This window comes from Corvus hawaiiensis, chromosome 7 (genome assembly GCF_020740725.1).
Source record: "Corvus hawaiiensis isolate bCorHaw1 chromosome 7, bCorHaw1.pri.cur, whole genome shotgun sequence".
Lineage (NCBI taxonomy): Eukaryota > Metazoa > Chordata > Aves > Passeriformes > Corvidae > Corvus > Corvus hawaiiensis.
In genome coordinates this window covers 39,526,401-39,548,386 of record NC_063219.1, presented here as the reverse complement: position 1 = coordinate 39,548,386, position 21,986 = coordinate 39,526,401, and the positions used below count along the sequence as shown (strand labels likewise).

Here is a 21,986-nt window from a genome sequence, read left to right as displayed (position 1 = left end):
GCTTCCCTGGTGCTTCCCTGCCCTAAAGATTCCGTGTGCAAGCCCTCTCCCTGCTGGCCACTCCGGGAATTCTCCTGGAATTCTCTGTGCTTCCAAAAGAAATCCTTCTATCGGTGCCTAGGAAACATCTGAGAGCAATTTTATATTGAGTTTACAGGAAATAGAAGAGTTTTTCTAAGACTAAAACTAAGAGATCACCGGTTGAATATACTCCACGTAGCAGTTAAAATTCCAGTGAAAAGGAATTTCAGGGATCATTGTCCCCAAAAAATCTTGTATTTCAGAATTCCATTTTCAGAATTTGCATTTCAGAATTTAGCTTTCCAAATTTTCATTTCAGAATTTGTAGTTCAGATTTTTTTATTTCAAAAATTTGTATTTCTGGAATTTTTATTTCAAAATTTGTATTTCAAAGGTTTTTATTTCAGAATTTGTATTTCAGAATTTGTGCCTCAGGGTTTTCATTTCAGGGTTTGTGTTTCCAAATTTATATTTCAAAATTCTCTATTTCAGAACTTGCAGTTCCGAATTTTTATTTCAGCATTTGCATCTCAGAATCTGTATCTCAGAATTTGTATTTTTTTTTTTTTATTTCAGAAACTGCGTTTCAGAGCTTTTGTTCCAGAATTTTTATTTCAGAATTCGTATTTCAGGGGTTTTGTTTCAGGAATTGCATTTCTGAGGTTTTATTGCAGAATTTATATTTCAAAATTCTCCCTTTCAGAATTCAGTATTTCAAAAGCTTCCTACAAGATCTGTTTGAAAATCCAGATTAAAAACCAGGAGAGTTTCCTCCACGATCAGGATGGAAGAGTGAAGGATTGGATGCTCTATCAAAATTTCTGCAAGACCATACAAATAGCTTAAAAAATCAGAAAAAGTAAATAAATTCACTTGATTTAGACATTTTTAGGCAGCTGTGTTTAAAAATAAATAAATAAAAATACTCTAAGTAGTGAAGTTACACCTCAGGCTGACAAAAGCAGCTGTGCCCCGCTGAAGCTCTGCTCCCTGCACACCACGAGGGAGATCGAAACGAGATTTCAGGATTTAATTAAAAATCAATTCAGACTTTAATGTCACTGCTGGATCATGGCAGGAAAATCAGACGAATCAAGGCCTTTTAGTGTGGATGTATTTAGAGAATTCTTTAGGCTCAGTCAGATGGGTCAGGGTCAGGGTTGGTGTTTATTCCAAGTGTCCAAGGCCAGGCTGGAAAACCCTGGGATAGTGGGAGGTGTGGGACTGGAGGGGTAGGATTGCAGGAATTTTATGTCCCTTTTATCCCAAACCATTCCACATTTCTGTGATCTGAGCCAAACCAGCTCCTGCCTCGCTGCAGCAAAGGGATTTAAGCATCTGTACCCCCAAATTGCAAAATGAATAGTGTTTGCCAGCAATGGAAGTGTGTGGAAATCCAGAAATATGCTGGGAAAATAAAATCCACATCCCTGAACATCCCCTCTTCTCCAGCAGGATGACAATGAGACACAGGAGATGCAATGCTGGGGACAGGGAAATATTCCAAGTTGTGCAACTCCAGGGACGGGAAGAGGAACACGGCATAAATAAACCTGCTGAGGGAGCAGAGGTCATTCCCTGGATCTCCCAAGTCACGCCCCTTTGGATTTCCCACTTAAATCCAGTTCATCCCGCAGAATTCTCAGCCCTCTCTCACTTTGCTGTGTGGGATCAACTCCATCCCAGCTAAACTTGATGGGAAGTGGTACAAAACCAAAGTATAAGTTATTGGGAATTTTTCCCACCTTTCCCAGACCTTCTCCCACTTTATTCAGGTGGATCTTGATGTCTTGATATCGGATTTGTGATATTAAACCAAGATTATCAAATAAATCAAGTGCATCTCTCCCAGTGATTTGATTGATGAGCACTAATTTTAGGTCATATACAATTTTACCGTGATTTAATCAATTAACTCCTTCCTCCACATCAAAACCTTGGCAGGAGGAATTTGTGCGAGGAAAACACCAGGATTTTAACTCTTCTTTGAAAACCAAGAGTTACATTTTAGACAATTCCAGCTGAAGTTACATTGAGCTTTAACATTGTTTCTGTTTTCCGTTCTCCTTTTTGGCCTTTTCTCCCGGGCCCTGCAATGCCAGGACGCAGGGAACGGCTTCCCACGGCCAGAGGGCAGGGATGGATGGGATTTTGGGCAGGAATTCCTGGCTGGGAAGGTGGGCAGGCCCTGGCACAGGGTGCCCAGAGCAGCTGGGGCTGCCCCTGGGTCCCTGGAACTGTCACGGCCTCAAGGCTGCCGGAGCTCCAGGAGCGCTTGGACAAGGCTCTGAGGCACAGGGGGGGTTGTTGGGCTGTGCAGGTGCAGGAGTCGGACTGGCTGATGCCTGTGGGTCCCTTCCCACCGGGATATTCCCCGATCCCAGCGGGATCTCCCCCGCCCGCCATGGCCATGGCGGCCGCTCCCCCTCAGCGGCACCAACCACGGCGCGCCGGGCGGGGGGGAACGGGCACCGGCCCGGCCGCGCTCGGCCCGTACCACCCCGCACCGCCACGGGGGGGGGGGCGCATGAGCTCGGCGCGTACCACCCCGCAGCACGGCTGAGGGGAGATCTACCGCCACCTCCCGGTCCGCTTGAACGCCAAGCTGAAATAGGTGGAGCGGGAAGTCCCCCCTCCTTCGGGCGCTGTTGGTGCCGCCCGGCCCATCGCGCACCGCCCCCGGTCCCACGTGAGCGGTTTCCCGGCGTGCCCCGCGCTCGGCCGCCGCAGCTGCCGCTTCGCTCCGCGCCCCGCGCTCCCGGGAGCCGCCCGAGCGAGCCCCGCGCGGCGGGGCCGCGCCGCCCGCCGCCGCCATGTCCGGCGGGGACTCCACGGCCGCGGCCGCCGCCGCCTCTCCGCAGCCGCTGCCGTTCTCGCTGCCGAAGCCGCCGCCCCTCATGCAGCTGACGCCGGGCGACGCCGTGCGGCCGGTGGGCTCGGGCGCCGACCAATCGCCGAAGAGCGCGCGGCTGGCGGCGCGCCCCGATTGGCCGGCGGGGAAGCCCGTCAGCCTCCTGGCGCCGCTGCTCCCGCCCCGCGGGGACCCCGAGCCGCTGCTGCCCTTCGGGCCCGCGGCCCCGCGGCCGCCGCTGCGCGGGCGCCTCCTGGGCCGCTGCGGGGGCTCCCTGCTCAGCCCCGCCATGCGGCCCGGCGGCGTCGACCGCGGCTCCCTCATGGTGAGTGCGGGCTCGGGTGGGGGGGCGCGGAGTCACAGCGTGGGGGAGCTGGTCCCGCCTCCCTGCTCTAGCGGGGTCATGCCAGGATTGGGTGGGATGGGCATCCCATGGCACAGAGTTGTGTGCAGGCGGTTCTGAGTATCCCCACTGAGGGAAGCGCCAAACTTTCTCTGGGTACCTGGCACCCGCACAAGGAAGAAGTTCTTGCTCCTGTGCGGGGGAATTGCTGGGCTCAGGCCCTGCCCGTGGCTCTGGTGCCGCTGCCGGGCCCCGGAGCAGAGCCCGGGCCCTGCCCTGAGCCCTCCCTGCAGCCAGGGACAGCCAGGGCTGAGGGCCCCTCTCAGCTGGGGCTCCTCTCGAGGCTGAGCAGCCCCGGCTCCCTCAGCCTGTCCTGGGCACGGAGCTGCTCCAGGCCCTTCCTCAGCTGCGCAGCCTCCGCTGGAGCCTCTCCAGGAGCTCCCTGGCCCTGCTGGGCTGAGGAGCCAGAGCTGGACACAGCACCCCAGAGGTGCCTCCCAGAGCTGGGCAGAAAGGCAGGATCAGCTGCCTGACCTGCTGGAAATGCTCTTCCTGATGCCTCCCAGGACACACTGGATCACAGACCTGGCTGTATCCAGAGCTGGGAAAGGGTCTGGAGCAGCAGGAGTGGCTGGGGGAGCTGGGAAAGGGGCTCAGCCTGGAGAAAAGGAGGCTCAGGGGGACCTTCTCACTCTCTACAACTGGTGACAGACAGCACCAGGGTGACAGGTCCCTCTGAACTCAAGAGAACACTGAAAAAGGTCAGAGGAGAATTTTAAGGAACACTGTTCCACCTGGAATTACCTGGGACTTGGGAAACAGGAGCTGTCACTGCATGTGCTGTGAGAGGATGTGATTGAGAAAAGTCAGGTGTTCTCTCCAGAAGATTCAAACCCTTTTAGTTACTTGTGGTTTCTGGCCTAAGAAAAATCATTGGAAAACTGGTTTTGGACTGAAAGGTGGTAGAGTTAGGGGTAATTAGGGAGAAATCCTCCCCTGGGAGGGTGGGGAGGGGCTGGGATGGAATTCCCAGAGAAGCTGTGGCTGCCCTTGGATCCTTGGCAGTGTCCAAGGCCAGGCTGGAGCACCCTGGGATAGTGAGAGGTGTCAGGGGTAGAACTGGATGAGCTTTAAGGTTCCTTCCAACCTAAACCATTCTGGGATTCTGCAATCAATAATTTGATTTCTTTTTCCCCATTAAATGTGTTTTCCAAAGGGAAATTCTGCCCAGGGTTTACCTTGAGGTACTCTCAGAGCTGTTGCCTTTGTTTGGAACAGAAAGTTCTTAAAGTGTTTCAATAATTAAAAAAGCAGGAAAGGGATCTCCCTTATTCCCTTTAGTGAATGTTTTGGGTCATTGCCTTCCTGCTGATTTTCCCTGTTTGTTGCTGTTTTCCAGATGGGACACCCAGGAATGCCCCACTACCCCCCCATGGGGATGCATCCCATGGGACAGAGACCTCCCAACATGCCCCCAGTTCCCCACGGGATGATGCCTCAGATGATGCCCCCCATGGGAGGACCCCCAATGGGGCAGGTAAGGCCCTTCCACAAGGATCATTTTATTCCCTGTCTTCCGATAATGATGCCAAGGGATCCCTGAGCTGGGTAAATCTCCCTGGGAAGAGGAAAGGTCAGTAATTCAGGGAATTTTATCCTCTCCAGGTTAAAACTGTTCTCACAGGGAACACTGTAACTTTAATTATCAATTGGTATGCGAACAGGTAATTAGTGCACCTCTAACTCCAGTTATAAACAGGTATGAATCCATAATTTGGGGTTTATTAAAGTTTATTGGAAGTTTCCTGTACATTTTGAAGGAATAAGGTTGTTTTGGGACTTCATGTCTCTTGAATTCTTGGCCAATTCCTACAGCCACACACAAGAACATTACAGCACGGGAAGAAATAAATACATATTGAATTTTTGCAGAATTCCTGCTTGAATCCTAGGGATTGATTTATAATCCCTGTATCCCGTTGTTGCTGATGCCATGGGACTGGAAAAAAGCCCTGAGAAGTGTCAACAGCCACAAGCATGGCCCTGCTTTTGGCAGCTTTTCGTTTCAGTTATCACATTTCCTGTGTGGTTTCTGATTAAACCCTCAACTCCTGAAAGAAATAATTCTCTTTCTGGATATAATAAATATCCCAGGAATGCTTAATATCCTAGGGATGCTCCCTGTGATGGTGGATTATGGAAGTGGAGACTGGGCAGAGAGGGGATGACAGGGAAGGATTAAACCTTTGGGAACAGCCCATGGTGGCAACTCTTCCTTTGTAATTCCTTGGACACAGCATCCGTATTTTTCCTTAAATTGGAGTGTAAAGGCTTGGTAGGAATTTCTTCACTGTGAATTTGCAGCTTCTGGGGTGAAAAAAAAGCAGTTTTTTAAAAACTGAGGAGGATTTGACTCATTAGCACTGTGTGTGTTCATTAGAAAGCGAAGCAGAAATTCTGGTTTATTCCTCTACTTTTTTGTAACTTCTTTTCCACAATTCCCACTCTTTAGACAGGAAATATTTCACATGTTAGGGAGCAACTCAGGATTTTTTGGTAGACGGAGAGCAAAAACCTGAAGGTAAATTTCGTGTCTGGGGGTTCGCCTTTCCTTTGTTCTTTTATTCCCTGTAGCCTTGGAATTCTGCAGAAATCATTCCTAACCTTTATTTTTTCCTGCTTTTACTTAGGATTTCAGTGATGGTTTATTAACAGCCCCCTCATCATTTGATGGTGTTCCTTTGGGGTTTAAATGGTCTTTATTGATATTTCGTATCCAACTTTGGAATCTGGACATGTCATTCCTAGTATGAGGATCCCTGTGTAGTGGGAGTGTGATGAAGGGAATCACAATCCCACAAATCTATTTTTTGTCACCTAAGAGGGATGTTTGGGGTTTTTTTAATTAAAAAGAAGTATCAGATAATGGCTTTTCAATAAAAATATTGTATTATATGTTGAGAATATGGTAAAATACATGGAAAATACTCTTGAATTGCAGATGCCTGGAATGATGCAGTCAGTGATGCCTGGAATGATGATGTCCCACATGTCCCAGGCTGCCATGCAGCCCACGGTTCCTGTGAGTTTCATTTCAGTTTTCCAGTTTTTAAAAGCTCTTTTTAGCAGTTGCTGTTGTTCAGTCTTTACTTTCTTTAATCAGAAAATAAGAATTTCAGTTTTAAACATATTTTTCATTGCAATGGAGTTTTATGTGGCTCTTGAATTATTGTAAAACAGAATTTTGTGATTTTCATCAGTCTTTAAACTCCTTTTAGTTTTCCGTTCTGGATTCTGCTCCCCACATTCCTTGTCCTTCACTTCCTGGAGTTTGGCAGGAACCACTGTGACCTTGGACTGTTTGGAGGAAGGAAAAATTGTCTGACCAAGAGATTCTTCTCTCTTAAATTTTAATTTTTTGAAGAGTTTTAATTCAATATGAATGAGATCTGAATCCATTAGAAAGAGATTGTTTTGTACAAGGTCCTGAAATTCAGTTGAGTATAAAAATTGCTGGAATGGCTCAAGGAATGAGGAGTTCTTTGGGTGGAAATGGAGAGGGAAACGTTAAAACGAAATACAGGTGAAATCTCTGAGGGGAGAAAATTTAAATTAAATTCTGTTCCTAGGAAATAAATTCAGTCCAACCCTAAGAGATCCACTTAAAACCAGTTCCAGCCACTTAAATGTAGAAATAAATTATTTTAATGTTTTTTTCCCATGCAGATTTATATCCCTAAGTGAGATTCCTCTGGAATTTCCTCTAGTGCAGAGCACAAACCTTTGCTCCCATTTTTGTGGATTATTTTGGCTGCCTGGTGGAAAACCTAATCTGAATAAAGATTGAGGCCAACTGGATGATCCTGGAATGTGTCACCCAAGGATTGTGGTTTTTCCAGGTCATTCCCCTCTGGGAAGCTGATTAGAAGCAGTGGAATTCCTAAAAATCAGTATTTTAGTCAGATTAATGCTCATAAAATACGCAAAAAATTACAATTTTGATCAAATTAATGCTCTTAAAATACACAGCAAATTCCTGTGAATTCCCAGTTTCTTCCAGTTGGATAATATCAAATCAAATTGATCCAATGTGATTTATTTTCATTTTTTAACCAATTTTTCTGTTTTCTTGAGGAATATTTGAGGTTTGTAGCTGAGAACTGAAAATAAACCTTAATCAAAGCTAAATCCACAAGGAAAAAAATGGGAAAACTTTGAATTTTGTTGATTTTTTTTCCTAACTGTAAGGAATTTCAAGAAGGAAGAGCTCCATGAATGCAACTTTAATACATCCAAAGCCTTTTGCCACATAATTATCCCAACTAATGATGTTCCTAATTGCTTATTTAAGGAGCAGGAATAATTAAGAGGGAACCAGGAATCCTTATTTAATGAATTAGAGCCTTTTGTGGCAGAAAGTCCTTGTTTGAATAATGAATATTGGATTTTTTTAGGATTTAATTCCTCAGTATTTAATGATTTAAATTTAATTGTTTAAATGCCTAATTGTTTTAATTTAATTATTTTTACAGCCAGGGGTGAACAGCATGGATGCACAAGTAGGTGAGTAAAAAGCTTGTTATAATTTCAAAATATTTACCCCAATTCAGCTGAAATATTAAAAAATTGCACTTTTCCCTAAAATGTGATGGAGCATTTCAGTCCTGGAATCTCCATGGGTGCCCAGGACATCTTTTTCCTGGCACACATTGAGGAATATTTAGAAAAATGAAGCAACCAAACCTGTTTTTAATTCTTAATGATTTTATTTTTTAGGTGTGACCCCTCCTGGAACTCAGGTATGTGGAAAGCACAATTCCAGAAGGTTGGAATTCCAATGTGATGTGGGGCAAATGTGGCTTTAGGAATTTCAAGGAAAACCTTGTTTCTTTTTTTCCTCCCCCTTTTCTTTCCCTCCCCTCCTTCCCCCCCCGCCTTTTTCCAAGTTTTTGGTTGTTCCTTGAAATCTGTGAGCCTTGTCCCAGCTTAATTATTAAATATAGATGAATATCCATATTATTTCTGGGAGATTTCCATCCTGGGCCATTGGACTGTCAGGAAATCCAGCTCCCCTTGGCCATATCCAGTCACTGATCCACAGCAGGTGGATACAGTCCTGATTCCAGGGAATTCGTAGGAAAACTGGCCATGGAAAGCAGCAGGAAGTTTGATGTAATCTCAATAAGCCAGAATCTTCCTGAATAAATTTTCCTGAAGTTTTGGGAACAGGGAGTGCTGCTGGAATTTTGTCTTGGAGTTGTTGGAGTCTGACCCCTTCACTTCCACTTTCTGGTGGGGATTAGGCCCTTCAGAATGTGGAATTTAACAGCTTCACTCCCAAAGAAGGAGGTTTTGTGGAAAAATACTGACTTAAGGTGTGGATTTGGGTCCCTGCCTTTCCTGTGCTGCTGAAGCACTTGGAAAATCCAGGATATTTAGGTGAAAACCACCAATAAATCAGGATTTTCCAAGGCCTGTTTTGTCTCCTCCTCAGACAACGCATCCCGTGGTCTCCACAGTCCAGCAAAGCTCCACCACCACCAGCTCTGCCAGCGAGGACCACTCCAAACAGGTCTGTATCCCACTATTCTTGTGGAGTTTGATCCCATCCTTTTGTTCATTATTAATTTGGCTTTGAATTTTCCCAGAAATCCACGTGGACGGAGCACAAATCCCCGGATGGAAGAACTTATTACTACAACACCGAGACCAAGCAGTCCACGTGGGAGAAGCCAGATGACCTCAAAACCCCTGCTGAGGTAACCAAATCCCAAATTAATTCTGGGAGCTTGTGCGAACACGAGGATTCCCAAGCCTAACACCTGCAGCAGGGATAATTCTGCTGGAAGCAATGGGAGCAAACTCTTCCAATAAGAAATGTTCCTGAAGCATTTGGATCGTTCTCCTTACGTCGGGAGAACCGGAGGGTGCAAAGTGGCCAAAATTCTTCAATTTTCCTTATTTTTAGATAGGGTTTTTTTTTAAAAAATAGGTATTTTTTTAATATTTAGAGAAGTAATGTGGAATTTCAGAATCATGGAATGGGTTGGGATGGAAGGGACATTAAAGATCATCTCATTCCATGGGCAGGGACACTTTCCACTATCCCAGCTTGCTTCAACCTGGCCTTGGGCACTGCCAGGGATCCAGGGGCAGCCACAGCTGCTCTGGGAATTCCAGCCCAGCCCCTCCCAGGGAACAATTCCTTCCCAATCTCCCACCCATCCCTGCCCTCTGGCACTGGGAAGCCATTCCCTGTGTCCTGTCCCTCCATGCCTTGTTCTGTCACTTTGTGCCCAGATAAAAAAAGTCCCTCTCCCTCCTTTTTATAATCTTGTTATTTTATGTGTTTATTTATTGCTAAAGGAGATTTTCCTTGGAAAATCTTTGTTTTCTGTCCATCAGCAATTGTTATCCAAGTGTCCCTGGAAGGAGTATAAATCAGATTCTGGGAAGCCTTACTATTACAATTCCCAGACAAAGGAATCCCGCTGGGCAAAACCCAAAGAGCTGGAGGATCTTGAAGGTAAAAGGGGGCTGGACTTGTATTTTTATAAATATGTATAAATTAATTAATTAATTAAAATAGCAACAAAATCAACTGGGGTAAAAAATAAGTGTAAAAAAAAAAAAAAAGACTAGGCAGCCGTAATTTAAATATTTCCTTTTTAAAAATTCTGTTTAATAATCCTGACTTTCCTTCTGGGTGTTCGGACTCTTTTTTAAAAAATGAAAATAATTATTTTAAACCAAAAAGTCATTTTTATATTCCTCAATCTTCCTGTAGTGGCATTTTCTAAATCTTATTTTAATTTCAATTGATTTAATTTTTAAAGGGCACAAACTTAAAATTATTGATAGTAACAAAAATATTTTAAACTTTGCTTTTATTAAATCAATAATCACCAGAACCCCCTGTGTATATAAACTATTTTAAAGCAATATTTTAACTGTTTGTCTCCTTTTTTCCTCTAGCAATGATTAAAGCTGAAGAGAACAGGTATGTTTCTAATATTATGCTATTTTTTTTCTGAGGGAGTTTAAACCTTTTTCCTGAGGGCCTTTCAACCTTCCCTGGGGATCTTCAAACCTTTCCTGAGGGCCTTTCAGCCCCTTTTTTCCTGAGGGCCTTTCAGCCCCTTTTTTCCTGAGGGCCTTTCAGCCCCTTTTTTCCTGAGGGCCTTCCAGCCCTTTTTTTCCTGAGGGCCTTCCAGCCCCTTTTTTCCTGAGGGCCTTCCAGCCCTTTTTTTCCTGAGGGCCTTCCAGCCCTTTTTTTCCTGAGGGCCTTCCAGCCCTTTTTTTCCTGAGGGCCTTCCAGCCCTTTTTTTCCTGAGGGCCTTCCAGCCCTTTTTTTCCTGAGGGCCTTCCAGCCCTTTTTTTCCTGAGGGCCTTCCAGCCCTTTTTTTCCTGAGGGCCTTCCAGCCCTTTTTTTCCTGAGGGCCTTCCAGCCCTTTTTTTCCTGAGGGCCTTCCAGCCCTTTTTTTCCTGAGGGCCTTCAACCCCTTTTTTCCTGAGGGCCTTCAACCCCTTCTCCTGAGGGCCTTCAGCCTTCCCTGGGGATCTTCAAACCTTTCTGAGGGCCTTGAACCCCTTTTTTTCCTGAGGGTCTTCAACCCCTTTTTTCCTGAGGGCCTATAAACCTTTTCCAAGTATTTAACTCTCCCTAAACCCCTCATTCCCCACTTTATCTCTTCTTTAACCTCTACCCTTGCCCTGAATCTTTAAGACCAGTGCCTGTCGGTGACTGTTGTTGTTTGTATCCCAAGCACGAAGCCGGAGGATGCGGCCGCAGCCGCCTCAGCTCCGGCCGCAGCCACGGACGCTCCGAGCGGAGCCAGCGCGGCCCCGGCCGCCGAAAGCGCCCCGGCCACGGCTGCTGCCACGGGAGCCGCTTCCGAGGGGGAATCTGCTCCAGCCGCTGCCACGGGGGACACGGACGGTGCTGGGGCAGCCACGGCTGAGGAGCAGGGCCAGGGAAGCGCTGCCCCCGGCACACAGGACGGGACTGCGGACACGGCAGCAGCCGCCACGGATGAGGCGGCCAAGCAGGAGGCCTCGGGAGAGTAAGTGGAGTTAAAAGGCAAGGGCATGGATTGCAGCTCCAGGAAAGTGGATTGGGATGGGATATGAGGGGGAAATCCTTCCCTGTGAGGCTGGGAAGGGGCTGGGATGGAAGTCCCAGGGAAGCTGTGGCTGCCCCTGGATCCCTGGAAGTGTCCAAGGCCAGGTTGGGTGGGATATACCCTGGGATAGTGGAAGGTGCTCCTGCCCATGGCAGGGGTGGATTGGGATGATCCTTAATGTCCCATCCCACCCAACCCATTCCATGATTCCATGATAATTTATGAAGCCACATGGCTTTGCTGCCATTTTTCATTTCTTAGCAGCCTCAGTGACAGGAACATTCCATAAATTTTCCAGTAGCTGTAAGAATTTCCCAGGGTGCCATTAAACTCTTCCCCCTTATGCTCCTTTTCCATGGTTCTGTGCCGTTGGTTATCACTGGAAGAAAATAAAATACTAAAGAGATTTTTATCTGTTCCAGCCACAATTCCTTTTATTTTAATAATGAAAAATTGATTATGTGAAAAATTAAAACTTAGGATTTTTATCATTCAAAGTAAAAAAGAAATGCTGTGGGGGATTTTAGACAGCAAGACATAATTAAGGATAAGAGGCACATTTTTAGGCACTTCTCTTTATGTTTTTATATAAAATATCAATATTCCTGCTGAATTTCAACATTACATTTTTATGAATCATTTCTAGATAACTTCAGCAGGCAGCAAATTACAGGAGGGAAATATTTTGCTGAAATAATTTGCTTTTTTTGATCTTTTTTTCATCAGTTGTGGTGCCTGTAAGGAAAAGCTTTACATGAATTATCAGAATGACTTTTTTACTTTGAGTTGCTATTTAAAAAACTCATTCTGTGATGGTTTGTGACTCTTCAATGCCTCTAACTTAGAAAAAAAGGCTGAAATAATTAAATTCTTCTTGTTTTAGTGCTGCTGCAAAGAAGGAGGATGAGGATGCCCAACCAGTTAAAAAAACCTACACGTGGAACACAAAGGAAGAGGCTAAACAAGCATTTAAAGAACTGTTAAAAGAAAAGGTATTTGGGCCAATTATTGGTATTTTATTGACCAATTACTAATGTTTTATTGAACTACAAAACATGGTTTAATTTTTATTTTATTTACCAGGTTTTACTGGATTTTTTTGGTGAAGAATTCCTCACTCTTGTAGAAATGAAAGAAAAGAGCTTTCCAGTGAAATGTTGTTTTAGCTCAAAAATAAAATGCCTTTTTTCCCCCTCCCTCCCCCCCCCCAATGGCTGTTTGTAAGGAATTGTTCCTTGTTGGATGTTAATTCCAGATTTGATTAATCCATAATTTCCTGTTTTCACAGCGAGTTCCATCTAATGCTTCCTGGGAGCAAGCCATGAAAATGATCATTAATGACCCCAGATACAGGTACTGAGTCCTCCTTTAATTCCACACAAACCCTTTTTTAGGGAATTTGCCTTCCAAACAATCCAAGATTCTGTCAGCAACAGATATTCCTGCATTTTGTGCCGTTGGCAGGGAATTTTCCTCCTTTCCCCCATAAAGAAACGCTTCAAACAGCTTAATTTTCATTGGGAAAAAGCTTGGAAGTTGGTATTTTATGCTGAGTTTGGGATTAAAATGTTTAGATTATATTTGATTTTATCTTAAATCTGGATTAGTCAAACCTGTTGCCTTGTGCTTTTTGGTTTAGATTTTCTTATGTATTTTTCTTGTTTTCTTATTTTCTTTTTCTGATGTTTCTGAGTTTTTCTCTGACTTTCCTTTCCTTTTTCTCTGACTTTCTTTTTCTTCTCTTCCTGCTTTTCTTTATCTATAAATGACATTATTCTTTCCTTTTCTTTCCTGGGAAGTGCTTTGGCAAAACTGAGTGAAAAAAAGCAAGCCTTTAACGCTTACAAAGTTCAGACAGAGAAGGAGGAGAAGGAAGAAGCCAGATCCAAGTACAAGGAAGCCAAGGAATCCTTCCAGCGGTTCCTGGAAAACCATGAGAAGATGACATCCACCACCAGATACAAGTAAGGGACTTGGGACAGGAATGTGGGATAAAAATCCTGATGGGATCCACTGCTTGGAGTGGTATCAACTTCCATTTTTAGCTTTTTCCTTCATTTATAAAAATTCAAAAGGTATCCTGGAAAAAACTTTCTCAAGAGGGAAAATCAAGGAGAATTCCTATAAAAGTGTTCCTGCTTGGGACAGAGCTCTCCCTGATGTTCTTGGGGATTGATGGGATAATTTAGTCACAAATAAATAAATAAAGAGTTGTGTTTTTTTCATTTGTTTTGCCCAGAAAAGCTGAACAAATGTTTGGGGAGATGGAAGTGTGGAATGCCATATCCGAGCGGGACCGGCTGGAGATTTATGAGGATGTTTTGTTTTTCCTGTCCAAGAAGGAGAAGGTAAATTCCCTTCAAATACATCCAGTATCTCCTCACTTGTTCCTAGATCACTTTAAACCTGTGGTTGAGGCTTTGTGGCAGATAAACAGCAGATTTTAGGGAAGTTTTTTGGGTTTATTGGGATTTATTCCTGCTGATTTTGCCATGTGTTGAATTTTTAGAGGGATTTAAATAAATTCCATGGTGACTTTTCTGCTAAATTAATGAAGCAATAATGATACGGAAAAACTGTGTTGTTCTGTGTCCAAGGCCAGGTTGGATGGGGCTTGGAGCAACCTGGTCCCTGTCCAGGGCAGGAGGTTGGAATGGGATGAGTTTTAATGTCCCTTCCAACCCAAACCACTCTAGAATTCCATGATTTTATATAAATTAAAGTTGAATTCTACATTTTCTTGGAGAACACACTTGGTATCTTGTACTTCTGTCCAAACCACCTCAAACTGAACCCCCCAAAAAAACTTTTCCCCTCAGGAACAAGCCAAGCAACTCCGGAAGAGGAACTGGGAAGCTCTGAAGAACATCCTGGATAACATGGCCAACGTCACCTACTGCACCACCTGGTCAGAGGCTCAGCAGTACCTCATGGACAACCCCACCTTTGCTGAGGATGAGGAGCTCCAGAGTATGTCCATGGGCTCTGGGATTCTTTGGGAAGGAGGGTTTCTTCCTGAGTGGGAAGGAATAACCTGATCTTTTTTCCCCTTTTTTCCCCTGTTTTCTTGCTAGACATGGATAAGGAGGATGCCCTGATCTGTTTTGAGGAACATATCAGGGCCTTGGAAAAAGAGGAGGAGGAGGAGAAGCAGAAAAGTTTGCTGAGGGAAAGGAGGAGGCAGCGTAAAAACAGGGAGTCTTTTCAGGTTGGTGGAATTTGGGGTTCTGTCTTAAACGTGTCATGGAATATCATGGGATATTCCACGTGGGGTTTTTTATTTCTGAGGGTTGATTAAAGGGGGGTTTAAAGCCTCAGGTGTTGGGTTGTAGCATTTTCTCTGCTGTGTTAGGCCAGAAATGTGGAAAAGTAGGGAAAAGTGACAGGGAATAGGCCTGGATGGGAAGGAGATGCAGCTGGAATGTTGTAGATGGTGGAGAAAAGCAGGAAGAACAACATAAAAAGTGATTTTTCAATGCTATTGGAACAAAACTGGAATTCCAGTTACCAAGACAATCCATCCCAGCTGGTACCAAGGAGAAGCATGAGGAATGACTCCAGATTCCCATTTTCCTCGTGTTTTCCAGCTGTTTTTGGATGAGCTGCATGAGCACGGCCAGTTACATTCCATGTCCTCCTGGATGGAATTGTATCCAGCCATCAGCTCCGACATCAGATTCACCAGCATGCTCGGCCAGCCTGGTAAGGAAGGGAAAACCTGGGATTTGGGGCAGGACAGGGCACTTACTCCTGTGTTTTAAAACCTAAAAATGCAACTCTTTGGTTAAACCTGACCTGTGGCTTAACTAAACCCTCCCTCAGGATCAACTGCGCTTGACCTGTTCAAGTTTTATGTGGAGGACTTGAAAGCTCGTTACCACGATGAGAAGAAGATAATTAAAGACATCTTAAAGGTGAGGTTTACCTGGCTCCTCCTTGAACTCCACATTTCCCATCCCAGGGAGCTGGGATTTCCTTGTGGGAATTGAGGGAATTCCTGAGTTCCCTCATGCCAAAGGAGCCACTTTTTTCCAGGATAAAGGATTTGTGGTGGAAGTGAACACTTCCTTTGAGGATTTTGTCACTGTCATCAGCTCCACTAAAAGAGCCACCACTTTGGATGCAGGGAACATCAAGCTGGCTTTCAACAGTGTAAGTATTAATTAATACATTCATTAATTAATTGGGATATCTGGATAATTAGGATGGGAAATCCCTTCTCCAGACAGGAATTAGGGTTTATTTTCTAAGTAATTCCATAATAGTTGAGGAATATTCTGTTATTTAGAGTTATTTAACTGATTCCAGTTGCCAAAATAAAAATAAACCTTAATCCAAGCCATCAACGTTCCCAGACTTGAGGAATTCTGGGATAGGAATTTAATGATGTTCTCCTGTTTGTGCATAAGATTTCCCCCGATTTGTGTGTTGCTATAATTTTGCATAATTGGATTCTCAGGAGCAGCAATTCCATGCTTGGAAAATAAAGAATTGATTAATTTGCGATAAAATAATCATTTATTATAACAACTTCGATTTAATAATTAATGCATTTACCTGTACTTAATTTCCTTGTCATTTCCATGTGACTGAGACACAACTCTGAGGGTGAAGTGTCCCGAAAACCCCAAGAAACTGAATGATTTTCCTTCTGCTTTCCAATCCCTCGTTCCTTTCGCTTCCCGCAGCTGCTGGAAAAGGCGGAAGCGCGGGAAAGGGAGCGGGAAAAGGAGGAAGCCCGGAAGATGAAGAGGAAGGAATCAGCCTTCAAGAGCATGTTGAAACAAGCCACCCCCCCCATCGAGCTGGATGCTGTCTGGGAGGATGTAAGCATGGCAATTCCCTGGGAAAGAATTCCCAGATTCCCAAAGGGAATCCCTTCAAACGCCGCGGTTTCCAAGCTCTTCCTGGTTCTGCTTATGGGACGTCAAAATCCCATAAAATCCTGTGGTTTGTTCAGGAAAATTTGGAGTTGCATGGGGAGAAATTGATCCTGATCCCTTTGATTACAATTTGAAATGAAAGAATTCCTAAAGCAAATGGAAAAAAACCCGAATAATCCTACAAAGCTCCCAAAATTCATTGAAATTATTTAAAAGTGTAAACGTTGTCCGGGATAAAATAACCTGGAAAACCTTTCCAAGGACAATTTCTAGAAATATTTGGGGATTTTTATGCTTAAATGGAATGTGCAGGAAAAACAGTGGGATTCTCCATGTTTCCATGAGTTAGAGCTTCCCCAAACACTGGAAATTTGGGATTTGCTTGGAAATCTGGGATTAAAAGAGTTTAGCCTCGTACCAGTTCAGGGGCTTTTTCAACTGGTGAAAATAAACCCATTTTTATTAAATTCTTACTATTTTAAAAATTATTATTATCTTCATTTTTTTTCATTTTTCTTATTGTTTTTATTTTTCTTTTTTATCATCTCTTGTTATTTTTACTATTCATTTTTATTTTTTCTTATTATTTGTATTCTGTTATTTTTACTGTTTTTATTTTTTACTGGTTTTAATTCTTGCAGATTTTAGTTTTCTTATTTTTCTTATTTTTATTTTTCTTTTCCTTAATTTCTCTTATTTTTCTTTTTTATTTTCTTATTTTTCTTATTCTTTATTATTTTTCCTATTTTTATTATGCCTTATTACTTTTATTATGCCTTATTATTTTTCTTATTTTTATTTTTCTTACTCTTTTCTTGTTACTCCTTACTGGTTTTATTATTTCTTACTGTTATTGCCATTATCATGACTATATTATATTTTGTTATTATATTCTATTTATTCTTTTCTAGTATTTTAACAAATCAATCATTAAATTATTTTGAGTATCATTAATAGAATTATTTTCCTGACAGATCAGAGACAGATTTGTGAAGGAACCAGCATTTGAGGACATCACCCTGGAATCTGAAAGGAAAAGGATATTTAAGGATTTCTTACACGTACTTGAGGTAATTATTCCTTGATTTTTAAAATCATTCGACAGCAGACAACAAAAATTCCTTTTCCTCCTAAATTGGGTGGGAAGGGGAAGGATTGAAGGGAATTTGATTTTTCAGCTCTCACTCTTGGAGGTTTTGTTCCATTTCCTGCAGTTTGGAAGAATTTTAACTGACATTTTAACTTCTCATTTTATAGTTTCCAGTTAGGCAGAGCAAGGGGTGGGTTTAGGCCAGGCTTAACTTGGATCCAGGGAACAGATCCGTGTGTTTTCCCTTGCTCCTGGCTGCTTTTATGGCAGCTCCAACATGGCAACAGTGCCCATTTTTAGGGATTTTGATACTAAATGCTGACTGTGGAGGTTTTAACCTTTCCCAGCTTTTGTGGATCAGGAAAAACATCGATTTTTTGGGATGTCCTGTAGGAGCTGATGAGCTGCCATTAAATGCTGATTTTATGGAGCGTTTAACATTTCCCAGCTTTTGTGGATGAGGAGAAACATTCCATCAGTTTTTTGGGATGTCCTGTGGGCAGTGATGAGGTGGTGCTGTCATTAAATGCTGATTATGGAGTTTTTAACCTTTCCCAACTTCTGTGGGTGAGAAAGATCCCATCAGTTTTTTGGGATGTCCTGTAAGAGCTGGTGAGGTTGTGCTGCCCCATCCCTGGAATTGTCCACGGCCGGGTTGGAGCACCCTGCTCCAGGGAAGTTGTCCTTACCCATGGTGGAACAGGCTGGGATTTTAGGGTTTTTCCAAGCCCAATCCCTGCTGGAATTCCGAGCTCACCCCTCCTTGCCTTGCCCACAGCACGAGTGTCAACACCACCACTCCAAGACCAAGAAGCATTCGAAGAAATCCAAGAAACATCACCGGAAGCGCTCCCGTTCCCGCTCCGTGAGTATTCCTGAAGATCCTCCCTCTGCAATTCCAAACTGCACTAATTCCTGCTGCAATTCCCATTTGTTAATTGGCATTCTCCCCCTGGGCTGGCTCTGAAGGGCTCGGAGTCCGAGGACGACGACAGCCACTCCAAGAAGAAGCGGCAGCGCTCGGAATCGCGGTCGGTGTCCGAGCGTTCTTCCAGCGCCGAATCCGGTATGGGATGGGATTGGCTTCCCAGCAGCTGGGGGTTTATCCCTGGGGATTTATCCATTGATTCCTGGGTTTTTTGTTTCTCCCTGTGGCTGCAGAGAGGAGTTACAAGAAGTCCAAAAAACACAAGAAGAAGAGCAAGAAAAGGAGGCACAAGTCTGTAAGTGCAGTTCAGTTTGGAGCTGGATTATGGAAAACCTGGCACCTGCTGTCAGTAATCCCAGCTGGATTTTCCAAGGGAAAAGTTGGGATCAAACTGGAGGAGGGTATTGCCAAAATAACAACTTCTGTTAAATATTCTTAATATTAAACCACTTCGAACTGCTGAATGTGGAGGGTTTAACTCCGTGTGAAGGACTCCATGAGTAACCTGGGATTTGCTGGTTTTCCTGGCAAATCCAGGTGGTCTCCTTCATTGTGGAGAGCTGGGAAGGATCCCGCCATTCCTCATGCCTGCCTGAGCATCAGGGTTGTGTTGGAAGCTCTGAATTGTTGTACAAGAGCAGCAGAAGGATCTGAAAAGCAGAAAGAGCTTCACTTCTTCCTGTGAGGGTGGAGAGGCCCTGGCACAGGTTTCCCTGGAAAATGGTGGCTGCTCCATCCCTGGAAGTGTCCAAGGCCAGGCTGGACAGGGCTTGGAGCAAGCTGGGATAGTGGGAGGTGTCTCTGCCCAGGGCAGGGGGTGGAATGGGATGAGATTTAAGGTTCCTTCCAACTTAAATCAAGTTGGACTTAATATTCGCTATTCCCATTTTTTTTTTTCCTCCAGGATTCGCCAGAATCTGATGTGGAACGAGAGAAGGACAAGAAAGAAAGAGAGAGGGACAGTGAGAAGGAAAGAGCCAGACAGAGATCCGAGTCCAAGCATAAATCTCCCACTAAAAAACGGCCTGGAAAAGATTCCGTAAGCTCTGCTTCCTTTTTTCCTGAGGCTTTGGGCTCTAGCAGCAGGATCTGCTGGATGCTGATTCCATAGGTGTGCTCTGGGAGAGGTCAGAGGTTGGATTTTGATGATCCTGGAGGTCTTTCCCATTCCCAGATTTGGATTTTGGGGTTCCCAAGTGACACAGAGCAGCCAGCTCTGGCTCTGTTGTGGAGCCTGCCCGGAAAATCCCATCCTGACCGCTGTCCCATCTCTCCACAGGGAAACTGGGATACCTCTGGCAGCGAGCTCAGTGAGGGGGAGCTGGAAAAACAGAGGAGGACTCTTTTGGAACAGCTGGATGAAGATCAATGAGCAGATTCTTGATACCAAAAATGTTTACAGGTGGCAAAATAAAACCAAGCCTTGTGTGGGCGAGGCCCTGGGGCCGGTGGCCGGTGGCCCATGGCCACAACAACGGTGGCTTTTAGTTTTTTACCACTTCAATCCAGTCAAAAGTAGAAAAATCCATGGAATTCTGAGGGCAAAGCTGTGCCTGGCCTGGAGCTGCGGGGCGGGATGGGGGCCGGGATCCCCCGGAGGGGACACAGAGGTGGCAGCAGTGTCCCCAAGCACTTTCCCTGTGTCCTTCCTAGGCAGGGAACAGCCCTGGGCTGCCTGGGCAGAGCCCAGTTCAGCTTCAGGAAAAAAATTCCTAATTTAATTCCTTGTGGTTTCATTCATTGGATGGATTTGGTTGGGTGGGGTTTTGTTGGGAAGGCAACGGGAGTAAGGAATCCGTGTCCTGATGTGTTCTGCACAGCCCTGGATTTTGGGATTGTCTGGCACTGGAGATTGTTTCTCCAAGCCTGATTCATGTCCAAGTCCCGACTCCCATCAATCCCAAATCCTGGGCAATGTGGTGGATGGGAATTCTCCTGCTGTGCCAGCAGAGGGAGCGTGTGGGACACAACCACCTCGGCATTCCCTGAATCCCGACCCGGCCCAGCCCTGGCTGTTACTCCAGCGTTTCTCTCCACCTTTTCTCTCCCCCTTCCGAAAATTTAGGAATAAAAATCCAATGTTAAACGCAATTCCATGTGTTGCCTTAAGAACCTGCTGCAGAATGTACCTGCACAGCCCAGAGCAGCCCAGAGGAGGGAGGAGGAAGCAGCTCCAGCCCTGTTTTCCAGCCCCTGCACATTCAGGAAGGTGCCCCCAGCCCTGCTCGGTGAGAAAATTGGGAACCCGCTGTCCTTGGAATATTTTTGTACATTTTTATCGATGATTAAACCTTGTCTTTTAGCATGTACTGGTATTTATTTCTCCTTAAATACTCTGTACAGCTCTGAGCCACATCATCACTCACAAAACCTGCTTGAAGACTCTTTCAAGATTCCTTTGCAGGAATTTTTCCCTGAATTTTGACCACTTTTACCAGTGCATAAACACCCAAAGGATCCATTTATGCAGGGAGTTCTCTGGCTGGGGTGGTTACAAGGCTCAGACTCCTTAAGTAAGAACACCCTGGGATGGAAATGAGTTATTTGAAATCTAAAATGCAGGAGGTTGTAACCATTTTTTCCTGGGATGCTTTGGGATTTTCTGGGATGCTTTGGGATGGGAAAGCACATCCCAGTCCTGCTGTTTCCCCCTGAAGGGTCATTGCTCATCACCCATTGCTTGGGGGAAGAACACCTGGATTTGGTCAAACAGGGCTTGTGGGAATTTTTGGCATCCTTGGGCTGTTTGGTGTGGAAATCCAGGTTGGAAGCAGTGGCAGGGAATAGATTCCAGGTTTTTCCCTGCAGCAAGTGGCTCTCCCAAGGAAGTTGCTGCTCCAGGGCTTTACCTCTGTGCTTTGCTCACCTGCCAGCCACTTCCCTGGATTTATATCCCAAAATGGGAATGCTCCAAGTGGGAACAGCCCAGCAGAGTTGGGAAACACAAGGGCAGCTGACTCTGAAATCCTGCATGGAATTGGGAGAAGGATTTAGAGTGTGACAGGTCCTAAGGGTTTGCAGGCAGGGAGGAACTTCTTCCAATACTCTTAAAAGGTTTGCCTTCATTGAATAAAGAAACTGGGAACATAAATTATTCCAGTGGTGGGGTATTTTTAACATCTTAATTCACTCTGCTGGAAGAACCTCATCTTAAGCTGAGCCTTGCTTTTAAACCAAGCAAGGCAGGATTGACTTTTCCAAGGAACTGAGTTCAGGCTTATTTTCCCAGTTTTTTGGGGTTTTTTTTTGGTGTGTTTTCCTCCTCTTCCCTATTTCCCAGCCCCATTTTCTCCTGTGGCAGCCCCAGCACAGCCAACAGCTCAAACTCTGCATTCCCACCTGGAAACTGGAAGGAGTTTTAGCCAAATGGTTTCTTTTTAATGAATTTTGGGATGATTTTGAACTGTGTCCATCAATGTTGAAACGTTGGCTGTGCTGGTTAATCCTGACCCCCCTCAGAACAATTTTATTAAACCCTTCTAAAAGTTAAATTGGATTTTAATATCAAATTGTTACATTTTGGCCTTAAATATTTGGATTTTTTTGAATACATTTGTGGCAAATATTAATCCCCATTTATTTCTCTGCTGGAGCTGATCCAGGTGTCTCCCAGGAACCTCCACCCCAAATTTCTTCCCTCAGCCTCTTCCAGAATAACAAAGAATCGATGCTGCAAATGATTTCAGTCTTCACCCACACAAGCTCCAGGTGTTCACCTGTCAAATATCACGATTTTTAGGGGGGGGG

At 44.6% G+C, this 21,986-nt stretch overlaps 1 protein-coding gene across 1 annotated transcript; it reads left to right on the top strand.

Annotated features, from left to right (window-relative positions):
- The first annotated feature begins 2,876 nt into the window (after window positions 1-2,876).
- PRPF40A (pre-mRNA processing factor 40 homolog A) lies at window positions 2,877-20,544 on the top strand. Its single transcript, XM_048309884.1, has 26 exons — window positions 2,877-3,197; window positions 4,615-4,752; window positions 6,217-6,297; window positions 7,748-7,778; window positions 7,992-8,014; window positions 8,710-8,787; window positions 8,864-8,974; window positions 9,621-9,741; window positions 10,191-10,215; window positions 10,982-11,278; window positions 12,222-12,330; window positions 12,627-12,691; window positions 13,138-13,302; window positions 13,578-13,686; window positions 14,158-14,308; window positions 14,413-14,546; window positions 14,926-15,040; window positions 15,161-15,252; window positions 15,374-15,490; window positions 16,027-16,164; window positions 17,196-17,291; window positions 18,090-18,176; window positions 18,281-18,377; window positions 18,473-18,534; window positions 19,144-19,278; window positions 19,519-20,544. The coding sequence occupies exons 1-26, from the start codon at window positions 2,919-2,921 to the stop codon at window positions 19,609-19,611; spliced, it is 2,949 nt and encodes a 982-aa protein (XP_048165841.1). The 5' UTR covers window positions 2,877-2,918; the 3' UTR covers window positions 19,612-20,544.
- Window positions 20,545-21,986: the final 1,442 nt, after the last annotated feature.

Excerpts from the sequence above, each read along its gene's own strand:
- PRPF40A (XM_048309884.1), top strand. The coding sequence starts at position 2,919 with ATGCAGCTGACGCCGGGCGACGCCGTGCGGCCGGTGGGCTCGGGCGCC. Across the intron at positions 4,753-6,216 it reads GAGGACCCCCAATGGGGCAG|ATGCCTGGAATGATGCAGTC; the intron begins GTAAGGCCCTTC and ends CTTGAATTGCAG. Across the intron at positions 18,177-18,280 it reads AGCGCTCCCGTTCCCGCTCC|GGCTCGGAGTCCGAGGACGA; the intron begins GTGAGTATTCCT and ends CTGGCTCTGAAG.